Source organism: Pelmatolapia mariae, linkage group LG1 (assembly GCF_036321145.2).
Source record: "Pelmatolapia mariae isolate MD_Pm_ZW linkage group LG1, Pm_UMD_F_2, whole genome shotgun sequence".
Taxonomy (NCBI): Eukaryota; Metazoa; Chordata; class Actinopteri; order Cichliformes; family Cichlidae; genus Pelmatolapia; species Pelmatolapia mariae.
The window spans coordinates 25,903,049-25,924,458 of NC_086227.1; the positions used below are offsets into that span (position 1 = coordinate 25,903,049).

Consider the following 21,410-nt stretch of genomic DNA (forward strand, 5'->3'; position numbering starts at 1 on the left):
TAAGCATTATTTCCCATTTAGGGCTAACATCATATCATCAGACAAAATTGTAAATAAAGGTTTTCATTCTTCACTATTTAGTACTCAAGTTCCTGGAGTAAACCTAGATATTACTGATCCAGCAGTTAATAGAAGAATGTTTAGCAGTAGCTGTATGTTAATGTATGTTACTTTGTGTTTTTTATCCCCAAGTGTATCTTCCACGTGTTCCATATGTGGAAGAGGCTTTAATTACATACAGCGAGGACAGTCTACTGGGAGAAGGGACATTTGGCAAGGTATATAGAGGTTCTTTTCATGGTACTCCAGCAGCTGTTAAAAGGATCATGTGTGGCCAACAAGGGATGGAGGACAGCGACATTCATCATGAGATAAATGTTTCACTGTAAGAACTTTGACACACTTTTTTTTGTTTCATTTTCAAAATCGATTGTTCCTCAAGCTGTAATGCCTCTATTTTGTTTTTTTTATTCGGACATGTTTCTGTTTTATTAGGAGACTGTCTCACCCCAACATCGTCAGACTCATGGCAGTTGCCCGCACTGAGTCCTGCTTTTTGTTGGCAGCTGAATACATTCATGGCGCAACCCTGCAGCAAGTGCTTCACACAGACAGCTGCTTGGTGAAGGTACCAATACTCATAATTTTATATTTAATACATTTTGTGAATAATCTTAATACCATCATATTAAAAAAGAACTTCTTATTGCTGGCATTTGTTTAAATATGTACTTGAAACCATCTTTGCGTACAACATATAAAAAGACTGATTAATTTTTTTTTCTCTCATGTTTTCAACCATTTAGAATTACAAAAATGATCTTTAATTGTCAAATGCCAGAAAAGTATGAACTTAGTAAAATAATAATCTTAACTTTTTAATAATAAGCTTCTTTACTATTTTGGTAGAATTGCTTTTTTTTACTTGGATGAGTTCAGACATTTTAGGTTTTCTTCTACAATATTCTTACAATATTTTTCAGGGATTTTGGTCCAGTCCCCAGACAGGACTGGTGTAACTGAGTCAGATTTGTTGGCCACCTTGCTCACACACACCATTCACCTCTGCTTACAGTTTTACAAGAGGACTGCAATCAGGGATTTTTGATGGTCACTTCCAAACATTGACTTTGTTGGTCTTAGGTCCTATTGTAATTTATTAGGGCCCGAGCACTGAGAGTGCGAAGGCCCTATTGTATCTGCTCCGTTTCTTCTTATTATTATTATTATTATTATTGAATGAGATGAAATGTTGGCTGGTGGTTAAATGCATGAATTCCATCAATGTGACATCAGATCGGACGTGCTGGTTTTAGGTGTCGGGCGTGGCTCGACACGATGGGGTGCGAGGGCCCTCATAACGCTGCTTGCAGGTTTAATTGAAATTGCAATTGCATTTGAATACTAATCCTATTTGAAGTAATACATTTCCAGTGGTAGACATGTTAGATTGTCACACCTGGCTATGCATTGTTTTATTAACATTATATATTGTCTTGATAGCTTGAAGGGGATAATGCCGGTTTCATATCACTGGACTTATCCATGGCAGTAGAGTACATCCATGCACAGAGAATCATTCACCAGGATATAAAGCCAGCAAATGTCATGGTAAGCCATACTGAATTTTTCTTTATTTAACTTTATTCTCTTCAGTCTATTAAACACTACATTTCAACAATGAGGAACTGTTCTGGCATATTCATATAAAGGACTTTTTTAAAAGTAAGAAGCCTTACATTGTTTCTTTAATATGTTGGTTGTTGCACACCTACAAAATTCCCAAACATGTTGTAATAAGTTTAGGCTTTACAAACTGAATTTTTCTATTATTCTATTAGTCTGTACCACTTTCTTAAGTGGAATGGGGATAAAAAAAAAAAGCACAGGACTATAAAACCGTGTTTGATCATTATCCAATCTGTTAATTTTAATCTTAGGTATAATAAACAATCTCAGAATAAATCTGCAGTGATTGGGTGATCTGGGTGCTAAAAGCTTTGAGGGTTTTTTTTTTCAATTATGAGCTGTGGTCTTTGGAATGACAGTTTTGATAACATTTGTGAGATTTTAGACAACCTGGTAAGTTCTCATATGTATACCTTATAGGTTCACCACCCTTCTAAGAAGGCAGTCCTGACAGACTGGGGCATGGCAAACATAAGAGACACTGTGATGCTTCGTCAAGGGAGTAAGTTCACTGCCCAGGCTATTGGTCCAGCTGGTGGCACATATCTTTACATGGCTCCTGAATGCATACTGATGTTTGAAGAGGCCTCGTTCCAGACAGACATGTGGTCCCTCGGAGCCACGTATCTAGAGATCCTGATGGGGTCCGCTCCGTGGATTGTTAAAAAACAAAGAGAACTGGCTGCACTAATGGCCACCAAAACCCCACCACATGCCCTATCACATCTCAGTGACAAACACAGTTTTCTTGGTGGTTTGGTGAGCTATGACCCAGACTCAAGGCCTTCCGCATCTGATGTTGTTAAGTTTCTCAAGTCAGGCCTTGATCTTACAAGCCGATATGGCTACAAGTGGTAATGTTGCTACAGTCTGCAGTTCAAAAGTCTTTCAATGTTAATTATGTTATACATTAGGGTTAACAAAAGTTGTGGTAAATGAAACACTGAATCATTATGAAAGATGGCACCTTGTCAATTGTTTTTCAACATTTTATTGTACATTTTGTTGGTCAGACAGTTTTCAAATTACCTGTTGATTGTAAACAAGGATAAATAAATGTTAACAAACAATGTTGTATGATTTTATTGGTCATTGGAAATGTTTACTGGTGCACCTTCCATCCTCTGTCTCTTCAGAAAGATGTATATGTCATTTGCCTCTGCAAACGTAGAAGGTGTAGGAACTGCATTTCTGTTCATGGCAGTTGTGAGCTCTTGGACTAGCATGAGGTATGCAGCAAGGCAACCATCAGGTGTGCAGGGAAATTGGCTGTTTTCTAAAATGTTCTGGCACATGTCTCTGAATTCCTGGTTTGCTACCAGTGAAGGCTCTTCCACCTCACAGATTAATTGCTTGGCGTAGTCTAAAAGGTCTGAATCAACTATGTGCAGCACATTGCCATATCCTGCGAATGAAAGACAATATTGAAAAGATGTTCACTTTGAATGTTAAAAATAAACGAATAATCATAAAGCTGTTCTACAACCTGTATAATAAGCAGTCAGTGTTTACAGATGTTATTGCAGAAACTTAAAGATGGAAATATCACTCAAACATTTTGATAAATTTTTAGTTAAAGGTGCCAATATGAAGCCATTTTTGTATTGACAGTAGAAATTCAGAAATCTCTTATTGTGCTAGAAGTAGGCTTCTTAGGAAGACACAAAAAAGAAAGCACATTATAACAGTTTTACACTCATTACACTGGATTCCAGTATATTTTAGAAAAATCATTTTAAAATTTTAGTAATGACTTTCAAAGCTCCGAATCGTGAAGCTCCTGCCTACATTTCTGATCTTATAGAACCCCACACTCCCTCTCCCAGCCTGTGATCATCTAATCAATGGCTGTTAGTAGTCCCACCAGAAGACCAGAGGCAATAGATCTTATACAGCAGAACGGTGGCTCCCAGGTCATGGAATGCTCTGCCTCCATCATTACGTTTCCTTGATTGTATTTATTCTGTATGTTCGATTGTGCTGTTTTATGTCTGTTTTACATAATTGTGAAGCCACTTTGTGGTTTTTATCCTGTGAAGAGTGCTATATCAAAGTAAAAGTAAACTAATGAAAGTTAAAAGAAAAAAAAGACAAAAAACCCCACAGACTTTCAAATGACATACCAGGAGGTGGTGAGGTAAACAGAAGGTCGGGTTTCCCAAATGGACCTGGTGCATTGCGTTGCTTGCGGATGTCATGGGTGTTCCAAACTGTTTGCTCCGTTTTTAAGTCTCTTTGAAGCAGTGGCAAGTGTGAGTACTGCAAGCAGTTGCTATGAAAAAGGAGAATTAAAAACTTAATATGTTCATCTGCTTCTTTGAGGAAGAATATGTAAAAGCTCAATTTTAATCAGTACTCAAAAAACAAAGGCATTCCTAGACCACATACTTTCATACTGCTGCTTGATCATTTTTCATGTCTAAAAATATTGACTTACATGTGCACAGGATTGTCCAGTTCAAGGATCCCAGACTCCATCATGGCCTAAGCATGTGGTTTTGAAAAAGACATAAGTTGTGAAGGTGAGCATTTCATCAGTGAAAAGGTACAGATGTACAAAAAAAAAAATTCCGGCATAGTGTTTTCAGATAAACGAATCCATCGTATGTTTAGCGAAATTTTGATGGCTAGTCTTTGTTAATAGGTTTTACAGGTGAAAGATTTGCTTTACCTCAAATGTTGTCAGCCATTTCTTAATCCATGTCCGCTTTAAAATACTGTTAAAACATTCAGCTCTCTAAACAACATAAACATGACATTATCAGTTTTGTTGTCAGGTTGTTACTTTAGAAATAGTCATTTACCAGCTTAAAGACATACCTGGTTGTGCACTGATGTCCCCATTCTGAAGCACCTCCATGCCTGATTCCCAAGATCTCGCATGTGAAATGCCATCTGCATTTGACCCACAACAAGGTTCTCCTTTCCTCTGTCCCCCCGAATCATTTGAGGACAGCCTAAAGACACAAACTGAAGATAATTAGTGAATGATGAAAAAATAAATTTATTACCAAAATGTAATCTTTTTTAACCCCCCTTTTTTAAGTATATTGCATACCACCCTGTTCTTGAACAGCCTCAAAGAAGTATCTGGCCACAAAGTTTTGTTTGCGGTTGGATGTGCCCACCTTTAGCCATAGAACCTTCCTGGAAAATCTGAAAAGAGAGAAATTGAAAAGTGGCCACTCGTACATATGATTTAATCATGTTTTGGCACTATGTTTGGTTTTTGTTACATTCCCCAAGAGTATTCTGGTTTTCCATTGTATTCTGTCTAGGCGTTGTTTCTGGTTCCTCCGGCCATTTTGACTGCCATAGTTGTGTAGGCTTACATGCCTTTGGAATTGAATGTGACCCTTGACTGTGTTCAGACTGATGCGAGGAGAGAGCTGCCTTTTGTTTTGTAATCCCTTGTATTCTCCTGTTTATGTGTTGGTTAGGTAGATTATCGTAAATTGTACATTTTATTTTCTTTGGAGTTAAATTCTGTTTACTTTATATCAGGGATGTTTTATTTATTGTGTTGTTCTTGGCCCTCCCTGAAATTAACTGCCAGTCTGAAATGGACTAGCAAGAAATAAACCTTTTAAAAAATGCCATCTTGAATCCTCCTTCACTATTCATTATTTATCTTGGTCCCTTAGACCAGGCTTGGCCCATTCCAGACCTCGAGGGCCAATGTCCTGCATGTTTTAGAGATCACCCTGGGTAAACACACTTGAATAAAATGATTAGTTCATTACCAGGCCTCTGGAGAATTACAAAACATGTTGTGAGGGTAATTTAGCCATTTGAATCAGCTGTGGATCAAGGACACATCTAAAACCTGCAGGATACCGGCACCTCGAGGCCTGGAGTTGCCCATCCCTGCCCTAGACTACTCAGGAGAGATAACACCTCAGTTTACCTCACATCCTTATCTTGAAGCAACTTTGTACTATCACTGAATATAATAAATTAAGTAGCGAATGCCATATTCAGACCTACCCATCAATCCCCAAATGTATCCACATTCCAAAGAACTTCAGTTTATCATTGCCTATATGAAACAACAAATAAAAATTACAATTTGTTTCGACAGAAGTACCATCAAAACATGACAGGAAGGTTAATTGAAAAGATAAAATAAATACCATCAGTGTGCCAGGTGTCATTTGGACCACGGCTGATGTAATTCCGACGGGGAATTTTCTTCTTTCCAGGAGATCTCCTCTGAAGACCATTTGCATCCATATCCCTCATTATATTAGCAACATCGTCTCTACAGTAACAATAGATTTTACTCTGAGCTCAACAGTAAAACAAGAGAATACTTGATTGTATTGAGTACACACTATGGAAACCAACCTGTAACAAGGCCGCACTCCTCTGACATCCCTTACCCGCTTTACCATTGCCCTGATTCCTTGTTCAGGAGACCACTGTTTCATCTCACTCTAAAAAACAAACAAACAATTAATTGAATGGGCTTTTTTAAATAACTACAGAAAATAACATTTATTGTTTCTACAATAGCTCCTAACACAGACTTCAGGAAAATATGTATTTTTTGCACTGATGTTTTAACGCTTACCTCCACTGCTTTGTGGATTTCAGTAAAAGGTCGTTGGGGGCATCTTCGCTTCAACCCTAGAAGTTTTAAAACTCGTCTCAGATGCCTCTCACTGTTAAAAGACAACAGACTTACATTATATTAAAGGAAAACTGCATGTTTTGTAATTTTAGAGAGTTGTCATGGAAACTGTTGAAATGCAGACTTACCTTATTTTATGCCCATATGAATTGAGTACACAGCTGATTTCCTTTTGTTTTAAGCCTTTGTTGAACAATGTTATTATCATCGTATCTTGAAAGGTTAAGTGTAACAACAACAGTCTAATTGATCACCCACCTCTTACACTGAACATAAGTAATTAACCAGTAAATTACTAAATCTTTTTAGGTGGCAGTTATACTAAAAGCAGCGTCTATTCAGTGCCCACAAATAAAATATGTGTAGCAAAAAATACACTTCTTTGATATGAAAGAGGTGAACAGTAGTTTATAAATAAGTTGTACTTTCGTCATTTATTTTTAATGCTCATTAAAAAAAAAAAAAAAAAAGTATTTTTGGTACAGTCATAAGAACCAGCCAGAGTCGGATACTCCTTTCATCATGTCAGATGACATATTGCAGAAAAGTCTAAAAACAACAACAGAAAAATACATACCAGGATCACAAAATATCTCAACAGTAGAAATATAGAAAAGAGAAAACAGCGAGAGAAAGGATGCAGGCTGCTCGTAAGCTTTCAGCTTGTCCATTTGCTGAAACGTATAAAAAGCAATTACTAAACAGTTTAAATTTAAATCACGTTTCACCACCGCTGTCGCTAGCTAGAACGAATTGGCCAGACAAGAATAGTGCTGATTTGGTTTCGTACAAAACTAGATTTCCTTCTTTGATATGTAACTTTCACAACATAACCGCAACTTAATATCACACAACTGTGGCAAAAATATGAACAAAAGGGAGAAAAAGTTAAACTTACCTTGTGTCGTTAGGAGCCTGGACCGCGGTAAAACTCCGGTGAGGTCAATGACCTTGCGCTCTCCCACTGTCACACGTTGATGACGTATTTGGAAATCAATTCGGATGGGACATGACAACAGCGCCACCTGCAGGAAGATTTTCTGAGACCTGACATTTTTCCGTCTGAGTCTGAGACCTGACATTTTTTCATGTGAGTCTGAGACCTGACAATTTTTCGTGTGAGCCTGATACCTGACATTTTTTCATGTGATTCTGAGACCTGACAATTTTTCGTGTGATTCTGAGACCTGACATTTTTTCGTGTGATTCTGAGACCTGACAATTTTTCGTGTGAGTCTGAGACCTGACATTTTTTCGTGTGATTCTGAGACCTGACAATTTTTCGTGTGATTCTGAGACCTGACAATTTTTCGTGTGATTCTGAGACCTGACAATTTTTCGTGTGAGTCTGATACCTGACAATTTTTCGTGTGATTCTGAGACCTGACAATTTTTCGTGTGATTCTGAGACCTGACCTTTTTTCGTGTGATTCTGAGACCTGACAATTTTTCGTGTGATTCTGAGACCTGACATTTTTTCGTGTGAGTCTGAGACCTGACATTTTTTCGTGTGATTCTGAGACCTGACATTTTTTCGTGTGATTCTGAGACCTGACAATTTTTCGTGTGATTCTGAGACCTGACAATTTTTCGTGTGATTCTGAGACCTGACAATTTTTCGTGTGATTCTGAGACCTGACAATTTTTCGTGTGATTCTGAGACCTGACAATTTTTCGTGTGAGTCTGATACCTGACAATTTTTCGTGTGATTCTGAGACCTGACAATTTTTCGTGTGATTCTGAGACCTGACATTTTTTCGTGTGATTCTGAGACCTGACAATTTTTCGTGTGATTCTGAGACCTGACATTTTTTCGTGTGAGTCTGAGACCTGACATTTTTTCGTGTGATTCTGAGACCTGACATTTTTTCGTGTGATTCTGAGACCTGACAATTTTTCGTGTGATTCTGAGACCTGACATTTTTTCGTGTGATTCTGAGACCTGACATTTTTTCGTGTGATTCTGAGACCTGACAATTTTTCGTGTGATTCTGAGACCTGACATTTTTTCGTGTGATTCTGAGACCTGACATTTTTTCGTGTGATTCTGAGACCTGACAATTTTTCGTGTGAGTCTGAGACCTGACATTTTTTCATGTGAGTCTGAGACCTGACAATTTTTCGTGTGAGACTGATACCTGACAACTTTTTTCCTGAGACCTGACGATGTCCTAAAATGTACTTTCGCTAGCGCTTTGTTTGGCCCAGAAACATGGCGCCTCAACCAAAAATCCTGACCACGCCCCCTCTCGTGACATCACGCTCCAAAAGCCCTATTAGGCTAATCGTTGTGTCACTTCCGGTATTTCAGACAATCCCTTTCCGTCAAGGTTTTTTAAAATTTGTTGCGGGTTTTTTAACTTTGTTGTGGGTTTTTGTAATTTGTTGTGGGTTTTTTTAATTTGTTGCAGGTTTTTGTAATTTGTGGTTTTTTTTAATTTGTTGCGGGTTTTTGCAATTTGTTGCGGGTTTTTTTAATTTGTTGTGGGTTTTTGTAATTTGTTGTGGGATTTTTTAATTTGTTGTGGGTTTTTGTAATTTGTTGTGGGGTTTTTTAATTTGTTGTGGGGTTTTTTAATTTGTTGTGGGTTTTTGTAATTTGTTGTGGGTTTTTGTAATTTGTTGTGGGTTTTTTTAATTTGTTGTGGGGGTTTTTAATTTGTTGTGGGTTTTTGTAATTTGTTGTGGGTTTTCTTAATTTGTTGTGGGTTTTTTTAATTTGTTGCGATTTGCACTTCCCAGCCACCGTAGAAACAGTCAGTGCATTTACAACATCATTCAGGTTTTTACCAATTTTGCTTTTCAAATTTCTAAGATCCATGACAGCAACAACTTTAACAAAACTAAAAAAAGATTATGAATTAAAATACTGTACTGCAAGTCCTAAAAGCATAATGATTAATACGAATCCAGCTTGTGATTAGCAGCATGGCCTTTTTCACTGGTTTGTAGAGGACAAGATTTGGAGAGGTGCACATGAGTGTGTGGTGAGTGTGAGACTACTCCTTTACATTTAGTCTGGCATCAATGCAATAGGAATAATGAAATTCAAAAAGACACAGAATAACTATGACTCTACCTAAAGTCTGTGGCACGGGTATGGTAGAGAAACAAGTCAAAGTGTGGCCACAGGGTAGGTCTGCAGGGCAAACTTAGCTAGGTCAGCAGTTATCTTATCCTATAGACAGGCACTCTACTCTAATTTACAATGGTAAGCAACATTTTGATGTTTAGTGGTATTGTACCATCCCCTGATCTGACTGGATGAGCTCCATCAGGTCATCTTGACTGTGTCTACATGTCTAAATGAGTTTCTGCCTTGCAAAACCAATTACTTTCCATAGAAATACTTCACAAGTAAGCAATGCTTAAATTGTACTTATATTACAATAGTGATAAAAGTGTGTCTGAAGGTTCTCAGTCATCGTAGTCTAAGGAGCTTGGAAAGAAAAGCGTCTAGACTTCTTTAAGTTGCTTGAACACGTTTCACCTCTCATCCGAGAAGCTTCTGGGCCAGGATGTAAAGGACAAAGGTCACGCTTTCAAGGATGCCAATGTTCACATTTTGGAAATAGAAGACAGATGGTTTGAAAGAGGAGTGAAAGAAGCCATCTATGTCCACTGTGAACAACCATCTTTGAACAGAGGCGGTGGCTTACGACACCAACTGTCTGCCATCTATAATCCAGTTTTGAGATCCCTTCCTAGATGCCTTAATGCCCACTCACATCTTGGGCTATTTGACCTCAGGAAATCACATGATAGGGTGGGGCTAGGTTTCACAATGAGCTCACCCGAAACCTTGGCCGATTGTGACCTACACCCGCTTTCACACCTTGGTTCGTGTGATTAGGTAGAGGATCATTTGGGGGTCTCCAAAAGTTGATTCTGTTCATCTGGACGTAGCGTTTAGTGGGAGAATCGTTTCGTCACTCATCCAAGTGACTTCTTCAGTCTCAGCTGACTGCAGGTTTCCCCAATCTTATAAACAGTACATTTGCATAATGACTGAAACCAGCCCACTGAAGGAACAATGGGCTGGGAGGTCAGTTCCTTAATCTTAATTATGCAAATTCTCATGACCATTGATCATTTGGGGGTTTCATTGTCCCTCTTGGGGGGGACACTCCCGCAGGGCTTAAATCTGGGACTCTCCACCATTTGACCCTAGAACTGAAGAAGCTTCTCAGATGAGAGATGAAACGTGTTCAAGCAACTTAAAGAAGTCCAGACACTTTTCTTTCCAAGCTCCTTAGACAGTGATAAAAGTGTATTAAAGAAAACTTAATAATGAACAGAAAGACCATAACAAGTGGAAACGTTGCTGCTGCTACTACTGCTGCTGGACCTTGAGGAACCAAAAAGAAGAGCTTACCCTAAATCGTTTTAGTGACACAAAAGCATCAGTGAGGGCCTTCACAGCAATCGGCATGAGAGCAAAGGTGAACCTCATGGAGGTAAAGATGGCAACAACAGTAAAAGCCTGGGAAGAAAATATTGCACTATAATCACACAACACAAAAACCAAACCAAAAAAAACAACAAAAAAAAAAACAAAAAAACAACAACAAAACCTTAATTTATATGTTAGACCTTTTCTGTCAGTAGACCAAGCCTTCTTACAGAATTCTTGCAGTGTCTTCTCAGTTCATCTCTACTAACAACTTCTCCAAATCACCGAGTGGAAATGCTAACAGAAGCTGTGTTACTGCATAATATTTTTACAGAGCTGTGCTACTTACATCAGATGTTTTCAGTGGCAACCCCAACAAAGTGTGGATGAGAAAGGTGAAAACAGTGGCAATGGTGCTGATGGCCATGGTCAAGCTGCCATTAATAGTCTGGATTTCAAGGATCTTCTGTACTAGTTTCTTTTCAAGTTTCCTCAACTCTGTAAGAAAGAAAGTTTGTTTGCCTTGTCTGTTACTTTCATTATTCTTTGTAGACACACCCTAACACACATCCATAGCACTCAAACATTTCATTCATTGCAATTGTTAAGTCATTAACTACTAGACACATTAAGAACCTTCTGATATATGCCGATATGCTTGAATGTTGAATGGAGACATCTCGATATTTGTGACCTATATAGGGAACCCTTCTGTGTAGGTGTGTTGCTTTAGATGTGAGAGCTTCACAATTAACTCACCTCACCGCTTTTGCATCTAGTAACAAGATTACATGCCTGATTTTGTATCTAAACAAATGGGAGTCTATAAATAATGGATATGCGATATTACTAGATAAATGGAAAGTGCGGCCAAATGGCAAACAGCTGCTCGACTTACCTGCAATTTTCATCTCAAAAGAATCTTCCCAGGCGTACATCTTGATTAGCTTAATGCTGCGAATCTCAGTCATTGTATGAACACGTTTGTCTTTTATTACCATTGCTTTTGTCTTGAATACATTTGTGAGATGTGCCATGAGATACTAGAAAAGAAGAAAAAATAAATAAATTAGTCCCCTGATTGCCAAGATTCCAAAAGTAGAAGGTAAGGGTATTTCTAAATGATGACTTAGACCTCACAGCATATTAAACTACATGCCCAATATTATGTTTGGGCAAATTCTTTCATAGTTTATCTACATTACAACTTTTTTACATTACAAAATTGACTGTAATGCTTACCTCAATCAGAGCCCTTTTTGTATTTATCTATCTCACTTTATTAACTTCAGGTACATACTTCAATGGGAATACAGATGAGGTAGATGAGGATTCCAATAATTGCGGTGTAGCCCAGAATGTTCCAGGCATAACAAATGCCCGCAACAAAGAGTACAGGGGTGGACATCACAAAGCTCCCATTCACAACTGCCTCAAAAACCGTGTGTCCAACATTGGTCAAAATATTAAGAATCTAGATTAAAGAAAAATGAGAAAAGGAAAGTTTATATTTCACCTGTTTTTCATAATACACCAAATGTGAGAAGATGTACTGAAAAACTTGTGTTTAAGAAGAATGAAACAGAATTGCATGATATTAGACGCCTGTATATTAAACAAGAGCTCAGAGTCTTTTAGGTTTTGAGCCTCTTTACAGGCACAAAGCTCAGACTAGAAGAGAGTTCAATACTATTTCTAGAGCAGGAAGGTGTAATTATGATTATTTCAGTCCTGGAGTCATTCAGCTTAAAAAACAACAACCAGATTCAGAAAGAACTTTGAATCTCTGTGAGATCAGCATGAAATAAAGTAATAAAGTCAAAAAGCATAAAAAACAGAAAGAATGTCAAATACTTTTTCAGTTTTGCAGCATCAGTTTTCAATAAATTAATGATTAATTAAGTGAAGTGGACTTGGCATTAAAGCAAGAAACTGAAGAATCAAGGAAAATGTTTAAATACAGTGAATAATGGCACGTTTTTATATAATAATAAGCAAGGAAGGGGCTTTTCTTCTTAAACACTATCCAAAACAGACTGTAGGTTTCTAACGTAAGCCTGTCATCACCATCGCAGATAATGGTAACAACCTGGGGATGGAATGGCTGCGGCAACAGTCCGCTGCTGTCCTTACATCACTCTGGGTTGCTGGGAAGCTGGGAAGCCATCCTGTCTTCCTTTTCTCTCCCCAACCCGTCGCCCCTCCCTGAGCCTGGTTCTGCCGGAGGTTTCTTCCTGTTAAAAGGAAGTTTTTCCTTCCCACTGTGGCCAAAGTGCTTGCTCACAGGGGGCCATATGATTGTTGGGTTTTTCTCTGTATGTATTATTGTAGGGTCTTTAACATATAAAGTGCCTTGTTGTGATTTGGCACTGTATAAATAAAATTGAATTGAATATTAACATGCATGATCCAGCAGCACTGCCTGATCATGAGCTTAATTAAAATATAGTTTTGTTTTGTTTTTTAAAAAATCCGGTGAAAACAGCAAAACCTATTTCAAAAACAGAAACGATTACGCTCCTTTATCTTTTAAAATCTTTGTTCATGGTCACGTGCAAAAACAAGGAAATCTGTCTGTTTAAATCTATAAACTATATTAATATTATTCTGAATTCATGCATTTATACTCTAGTTGAAAGTCAGAAATAAACATTCAACCACTAAAATATTTTTTCTGTTCAGGAATGCAAGTAAATAACACATTTTTAAAACATTTTTTCTTTTCTTTTGTAAAATGTAACTTTAAAAATTGATGGATAACAACAATAATTATTATTTAGCATTAAAAATATCATTTTGATTAAAGAGCGTGTGCATATCAGTGAATAACCATTACAGAAACGGAAATAATGATTTTGGTAATTACAGTTCTGTTTATTTGGCATAAATGTTATACTGAGTGGTGATATTAATAAACTTGCTAAGCACTATGTTACTGTTCAGATATTTTAAATGATCACCAGTGCACCAAATCCACAGCTAAGAACAGGCCCCAAAAACAAAGCTTTAAAAACCCAACATCTTTAGTTAATCAAAGACTGAAATTGTTGTTTTCTGTCACATTAAGTCTTAAATAGGAGCCACTGTTGTGAGTAAAATACAAGTTGTATCAAAACCACCGACTCCCAGCCGGGGCTACCCTAACCCAACAAAATCCAGTGGACAAGCTATACAAACATACAGCTGAGTTATTGGTACATTAATGTCATTAAGATTAAATTAACATTAAAATGGCTCAAAAAGTGAATAAGCTGTATTCTGTAGAAGCTGCATAAAAACAGCTTAAATGAATGAAACTGCTGCATGCTGGTACCCTCAATGCCAGAGATGGGTTTAAATGCAACAACAGCTGAACGAAGTCAGGAAATGGCTGAAATAGTGAACTAACAGCTGTGACAGTTGTCCAGGGCGCACCCCGCCTCTCGACCTACGACAGCTGGGGATAGGCTCCAAAAAACAGAGTTAAGTATATTTTACAATGTCAGACGCTGTCGATGAGGAAGTTTATGATTTGACCGGATAAAAGTGCCTTTAAACACTTGAGCCCATCGTATAATTCATATACTTAAGTTTTCATCTGTATTCCCTACAGCTGCCATCTGCTTCCTCCAATTAGTCAAAACACTGATTTTAAAACACAGTTTAAATGTAAGAATAAAGACTAAATGCTTTTAGTGATTAAACAATAATTAAGGGATTCACAATTTGTAGTAAACAGCAAAGAAAACAGAAAAATAAATACATAAACATTTAATTTTCCAGTTTCTCTTAAACCAACAGGGGGCAGAAAATCCTCTTTAAAAAAATACTTGAGTGAGTGCCAAAACGCAGCACCATGAGGCTTGTAATTTTAAGGCTCTTTGGGATTTTCTGCTGATTACTTTAATGCCTCTGGGTCTTTTTTTTTTTGACATCCTATGAGACAATGTGAAACGGCTAAACTACACCTGCTATCCCACCTGTCTCCCTCACGCCCTTGAAAGCGTAATTGAACACACAAAACCGAGCGCGACGAGCGGGACGAACACCCAGGAGGCGAGACATTTACCTTAATTCCTCCCCCTCCTCCATGATAGCCAAGCAAATTGGGCATTTCTCCTCTTCCTCCTCGTCTTCATGTTCCTCACCCAACTTTCTCTGTTTCTGAGAAACGTTTGGAGACTGAGTTTTGATGAGCAGTGTCGATCAACAACTTAATACATTAAGATAGATATATATATCTTATATATATATATATAGATATATATATACATATGTATGTATATAATTGAAAAAAACAAACCCCTGGAGAAATACTTACAGGCACGAGGCCTTTGGCCAGCAGCTCCTGAAAAAAACACATTAAAAAAAACACATAAGTACTTCCAACAAACATTGCTGCCCAGGACAATGAAACTGATGGTGTAATAACTTCTTTTCTCATCCCACACATACCCAAATCCATGCTTCATCTTCTTTCTCAATTATATCTAAAGTAGCGCCAGAGGCATTGTATATTATGATTGAAAAAGAGAAGCACACATAGCACCCCATCAGAATGTAATAGAACAGAAATGCAGTTGTTGGTTTGGGTGAATTTCAGTGCAGGCACTCCAAAATGAAGAGTATACTGAGCAAATAGGAGTATGCATTAAGATCCATTGAGAATGTGTGGAAAATCACTGCTTTATAATAGAAAGGTTAGCTAAAAAGGTACCCCTATTGTTATAAATAAACATTAAGCAATACAAACTGCAGCTACTGAAAAGCTCAGTAAGTTAAATGGGCACCTCTCCAAATTAGATAAAAAAATGAAACATTACGATTTTTATAAACACAAGATTCACTGTGGGGATGTTAGTCAAGAACTAATTGAAAAAATCCATCAGTCGTGTGTTTATGCATGTGTGTGTGAATGTATAAGCCTAAAGGTTAATGCCAGCAGTCATAACAGTAAGGGTTTAACATTCAGCTGATCACAACATTAACTGCTTACAATCCAAACAAACATGGGAATAATCTGAGGACTAAATGTCTTCCTGATCCATTAATGACAGCAACTGCAATCGATTGTACTGACAGTTTAAATAAGAATTTGATCCTTTTTAAAAAAATATATTCTACACACGAATGCGCAATTATTTATTCATGTGAGCGTAGCCTGCCATCTGATGTGCATTCTTAATGTCAGCAACAAGCCAGCAGTCAAATTAGAAATGTTACACAAACAACTGGTGATGTATTTGAGAGTGATCCTAGAGCTTGTCTAATGGAAAGAACTTATAGTAGGAAAAGAAAACCTGAGTTAAAAGATAACAAGATGCGACTCAAATTTTCTGAACATGTAACAGATATTAAAAAAAGCATAAAAACAAAAACCGACTAGTTGCTGACCAGATGCATTTTTCTGTTGTTACACAAATATACATTAACTAGAGGAAACACTTTTTAAAGGCTCAGCGCTGCAGTGACTGAGCATCAGGCTTTACGGCACTATAACTCTCTTCATTCTGCAATTCAGTAGCAAAAGTTTACAACCAGATTGACCTATAATTTGTTTAATAAACAACCTCTGGTTGAACAGTCAGTTAATTAGACTGTGCTGATAATCAGAGGCTTTCGACAAACAAGCACGAGTTTTATAAACTTCATCACTTTCTGTGGCATCTGGTCGGACTTGGATTAGACATCACAAATCTCACAAGCACACAGAGTGCTACCTTCCTCAATTAGAGATTATAAATAAAATATTTAGCTTCTAAAATCAGTCTCCCTGAAGGCTTTAAATCACATTGACCACAACACTTACCTTCATGTCAGTAGGGATTTTTTTTTTTTTTTTAGCTAGAGCAGACGAGCACTTCCTCATGAAATTAACTCACCAGGCACAATGCAGGAAAAAGTGGAGTGTTTCTAAACATCTGCTCTGCATAAAGGGCATTTGTTATTATTTAGCAGCCATTGATGAACACACACGGCATGGAAATGATGCATACATGGTAGGCATCTGGAGGGGAAACAGAGGAGAGAGACGTGAGACAAAGAAATAGATTAAACAGGCTTTCCCTTTTCCCTATCCTATCCTGTCTTCCTTTTCTCTCCCCAACCCGTCGCCCCTCCCTGAGCCTGGTTCTGCCGGAGGTTTCTTCCTGTTAAAAGGAAGTTTTTCCTTCCCACTGTGGCCAAAGTGCTTGCTCACAGGGGGCCATATGATTGTTGGGTTTTTCTCTGTATGTATTATTGTAGGGTCTTTAACATATAAAGTGCCTTGTTGTGATTTGGCACTGTATAAATAAAATTGAATTGAATATTAACATGCATGATCCAGCAGCACTGCCTGATCATGAGCTTAATTAAAATATAGTTTTGTTTTGTTTTTTAAAAAATCCGGTGAAAACAGCAAAACCTATTTCAAAAACAGAAACGATTACGCTCCTTTATCTTTTAAAATCTTTGTTCATGGTCACGTGCAAAAACAAGGAAATCTGTCTGTTTAAATCTATAAACTATATTAATATTATTCTGAATTCATGCATTTATACTCTAGTTGAAAGTCAGAAATAAACATTCAACCACTAAAATATTTTTTCTGTTCAGGAATGCAAGTAAATAACACATTTTTAAAACATTTTTTCTTTTCTTTTGTAAAATGTAACTTTAAAAATTGATGGATAACAACAATAATTATTATTTAGCATTAAAAATATCATTTTGATTAAAGAGCGTGTGCATATCAGTGAATAACCATTACAGAAACGGAAATAATGATTTTGGTAATTACAGTTCTGTTTATTTGGCATAAATGTTATACTGAGTGGTGATATTAATAAACTTGCTAAGCACTATGTTACTGTTCAGATATTTTAAATGATCACCAGTGCACCAAATCCACAGCTAAGAACAGGCCCCAAAAACAAAGCTTTAAAAACCCAACATCTTTAGTTAATCAAAGACTGAAATTGTTGTTTTCTGTCACATTAAGTCTTAAATAGGAGCCACTGTTGTGAGTAAAATACAAGTTGTATCAAAACCACCGACTCCCAGCCGGGGCTACCCTAACCCAACAAAATCCAGTGGACAAGCTATACAAACATACAGCTGAGTTATTGGTACATTAATGTCATTAAGATTAAATTAACATTAAAATGGCTCAAAAAGTGAATAAGCTGTATTCTGTAGAAGCTGCATAAAAACAGCTTAAATGAATGAAACTGCTGCATGCTGGTACCCTCAATGCCAGAGATGGGTTTAAATGCAACAACAGCTGAACGAAGTCAGGAAATGGCTGAAATAGTGAACTAACAGCTGTGACAGTTGTCCAGGGCGCACCCCGCCTCTCGACCTACGACAGCTGGGGATAGGCTCCAAAAAACAGAGTTAAGTATATTTTACAATGTCAGACGCTGTCGATGAGGAAGTTTATGATTTGACCGGATAAAAGTGCCTTTAAACACTTGAGCCCATCGTATAATTCATATACTTAAGTTTTCATCTGTATTCCCTACAGCTGCCATCTGCTTCCTCCAATTAGTCAAAACACTGATTTTAAAACACAGTTTAAATGTAAGAATAAAGACTAAATGCTTTTAGTGATTAAACAATAATTAAGGGATTCACAATTTGTAGTAAACAGCAAAGAAAACAGAAAAATAAATACATAAACATTTAATTTTCCAGTTTCTCTTAAACCAACAGGGGGCAGAAAATCCTCTTTAAAAAAATACTTGAGTGAGTGCCAAAACGCAGCACCATGAGGCTTGTAATTTTAAGGCTCTTTGGGATTTTCTGCTGATTACTTTAATGCCTCTGGGTCTTTTTTTTTTTGACATCCTATGAGACAATGTGAAACGGCTAAACTACACCTGCTATCCCACCTGTCTCCCTCACGCCCTTGAAAGCGTAATTGAACACACAAAACCGAGCGCGACGAGCGGGACGAACACCCAGGAGGCGAGACATTTACCTTAATTCCTCCCCCTCCTCCATGATAGCCAAGCAAATTGGGCATTTCTCCTCTTCCTCCTCGTCTTCATGTTCCTCACCCAACTTTCTCTGTTTCTGAGAAACGTTTGGAGACTGAGTTTTGATGAGCAGTGTCGATCAACAACTTAATACATTAAGATAGATATATATATCTTATATATATATATATAGATATATATATACATATGTATGTATATAATTGAAAAAAACAAACCCCTGGAGAAATACTTACAGGCACGAGGCCTTTGGCCAGCAGCTCCTGAAAAAAACACATTAAAAAAAACACATAAGTACTTCCAACAAACATTGCTGCCCAGGACAATGAAACTGATGGTGTAATAACTTCTTTTCTCATCCCACACATACCCAAATCCATGCTTCATCTTCTTTCTCAATTATATCTAAAGTAGCGCCAGAGGCATTGTCTATTATGATTGAAAAAGAGAAGCACACATAGCACCCCATCAGAATGTAATAGAACAGAAATGCAGTTGTTGGTTTGGGTGAATTTCAGTGCAGGCACTCCAAAATGAAGAGTATACTGAGCAAATAGGAGTATGCATTAAGATCCATTGAGAATGTGTGGAAAATCACTGCTTTATAATAGAAAGGTTAGCTAAAAAGGTACCCCTATTGTTATAAATAAACATTAAGCAATACAAACTGCAGCTACTGAAAAGCTCAGTAAGTTAAATGGGCACCTCTCCAAATTAGATAAAAAAATGAAACATTACGATTTTTATAAACACAAGATTCACTGTGGGGATGTTAGTCAAGAACTAATTGAAAAAATCCATCAGTCGTGTGTTTATGCATGTGTGTGTGAATGTATAAGCCTAAAGGTTAATGCCAGCAGTCATAACAGTAAGGGTTTAACATTCAGCTGATCACAACATTAACTGCTTACAATCCAAACAAACATGGGAATAATCTGAGGACTAAATGTCTTCCTGATCCATTAATGACAGCAACTGCAATCGATTGTACTGACAGTTTAAATAAGAATTTGATCCTTTTTAAAAAAATATATTCTACACACGAATGCGCAATTATTTATTCATGTGAGCGTAGCCTGCCATCTGATGTGCATTCTTAATGTCAGCAACAAGCCAGCAGTCAAATTAGAAATGTTACACAAACAACTGGTGATGTATTTGAGAGTGATCCTAGAGCTTGTCTAATGGAAAGAACTTATAGTAGGAAAAGAAAACCTGAGTTAAAAGATAACAAGATGCGACTCAAATTTTCTGAACATGTAACAGATATTAAAAAAAGCATAAAAACAAAAACCGACTAGTTGCTGACCAGATGCATTTTTCTGTTGTTACACAAATATACATTAACTAGAGGAAACACTTTTTAAAGGCTCAGCGCTGCAGTGACTGAGCATCAGGCTTTACGGCACTATAACTCTCTTCATTCTGCAATTCAGTAGCAAAAGTTTACAACCAGATTGACCTATAATTTGTTTAATAAACAACCTCTGGTTGAACAGTCAGTTAATTAGACTGTGCTGATAATCAGAGGCTTTCGACAAACAAGCACGAGTTTTATAAACTTCATCACTTTCTGTGGCATCTGGTCGGACTTGGATTAGACATCACAAATCTCACAAGCACACAGAGTGCTACCTTCCTCAATTAGAGATTATAAATAAAATATTTAGCTTCTAAAATCAGTCTCCCTGAAGGCTTTAAATCACATTGACCACAACACTTACCTTCATGTCAGTAGGGATTTTTTTTTTTTTTTTTAGCTAGAGCAGACGAGCACTTCCTCATGAAATTAACTCACCAGGCACAATGCAGGAAAAAGTGGAGTGTTTCTAAACATCTGCTCTGCATAAAGGGCATTTGTTATTATTTAGCAGCCATTGATGAACACACACGGCATGGAAATGATGCATACATGGTAGGCATCTGGAGGGGAAACAGAGGAGAGAGACGTGAGACAAAGAAATAGATTAAACAGGCTTTCCCTTTTCCCTATCCTATCCTGTCTTCCTTTTCTCTCCCCAACCCGTCGCCCCTCCCTGAGCCTGGTTCTGCCGGAGGTTTCTTCCTGTTAAAAGGAAGTTTTTCCTTCCCACTGTGGCCAAAGTGCTTGCTCACAGGGGGCCATATGATTGTTGGGTTTTTCTCTGTATGTATTATTGTAGGGTCTTTAACCCTTGTGCGCCCTGGACCAAAAAAAAAAAAAAAAGGGAGGGGGGGGGGGGGGGTCACACAGACCCCGGCAGCGCAGACCCAGGTCTCGTCGCGAAACAGGGCCCCGGCTCGGGGTGGGGGCGGATGGGGGTCAGGTGGACCCCCTGCTATAGCGGGTCTCGTCACAGCGTCGGACAAAGGCACCTAATCGGCTGTAACCCTCCATCGATCGGGTAAGTTACGATGGCAAACCTTGGGGTCTGGAGGGACCCCCAAGCGCCAAGGCAACAACTCTCAACTTCACATCATCATCTTCATCATCATCATCATCGTCTCCTTCTCGAGAGTGTTCACGTAAACCGGCCTCAGTGAGGACCTCGGACTCTCCCTGCCTGCTAGTCCTCCTACCTCCTTCCTCTTGGTTCTCCTGCTCCTCGCAGGGTAGGGCTTAGCCTTACGGGCCCCGGGTTACGCGTAAACCGGCCTAAGTGAGGACCTCGGACGCCTCCTGTATCCCAGTCCTCCTACCTCCTGCTCCTCGGTTCTCCTGCTCCTCGCAGGGTAGGGCTTAGCCTTACGGGCCCC

The 21,410-nt window shown here is 38.0% G+C and overlaps 1 protein-coding gene and 3 long non-coding RNA genes across 4 annotated transcripts in view; all 4 read right to left on the reverse strand.

Moving 5' to 3' along the window:
* Window positions 1–14,760, reverse strand: part of LOC134625408 (ATP-binding cassette sub-family C member 12-like) — an 82,821-nt gene extending 68,061 nt beyond the window's left edge. The window contains exons 1-5 of the mRNA XM_063470665.1: window positions 14,689–14,760; window positions 12,017–12,190; window positions 11,615–11,759; window positions 11,066–11,214; window positions 10,699–10,806 (exon numbers count right to left, since the gene is read on the reverse strand). Coding sequence (XP_063326735.1) covers window positions 10,699–10,806; window positions 11,066–11,214; window positions 11,615–11,759; window positions 12,017–12,190; window positions 14,689–14,760 — 648 coding nt within the window. The remainder of the gene's footprint in view (window positions 1–10,698; window positions 10,807–11,065; window positions 11,215–11,614; window positions 11,760–12,016; window positions 12,191–14,688) is intronic.
* LOC134629677 (uncharacterized) lies at window positions 5,913–6,637 on the reverse strand. Its single transcript, XR_010094086.2, has 4 exons — window positions 6,451–6,637; window positions 6,263–6,353; window positions 6,037–6,125; window positions 5,913–5,950 (listed from the first exon to the last, which is right to left on the reverse strand). It is a non-coding gene; the product is annotated as an uncharacterized LOC134629677 (long non-coding RNA).
* A 10-nt stretch (window positions 14,761–14,770) lies between the features above and the next one.
* Window positions 14,771–16,639, reverse strand: LOC134615882 (uncharacterized). Its single transcript, XR_010091371.1, has 3 exons — window positions 16,578–16,639; window positions 15,017–15,043; window positions 14,771–14,859 (listed from the first exon to the last, which is right to left on the reverse strand). It is a non-coding gene; the product is annotated as an uncharacterized LOC134615882 (long non-coding RNA).
* Window positions 16,640–18,664: 2,025 nt separating this feature from the next.
* LOC134615946 (uncharacterized) lies at window positions 18,665–20,534 on the reverse strand. Its single transcript, XR_010091375.1, has 3 exons — window positions 20,473–20,534; window positions 18,911–18,937; window positions 18,665–18,753 (listed from the first exon to the last, which is right to left on the reverse strand). It is a non-coding gene; the product is annotated as an uncharacterized LOC134615946 (long non-coding RNA).
* Window positions 20,535–21,410: the final 876 nt, after the last annotated feature.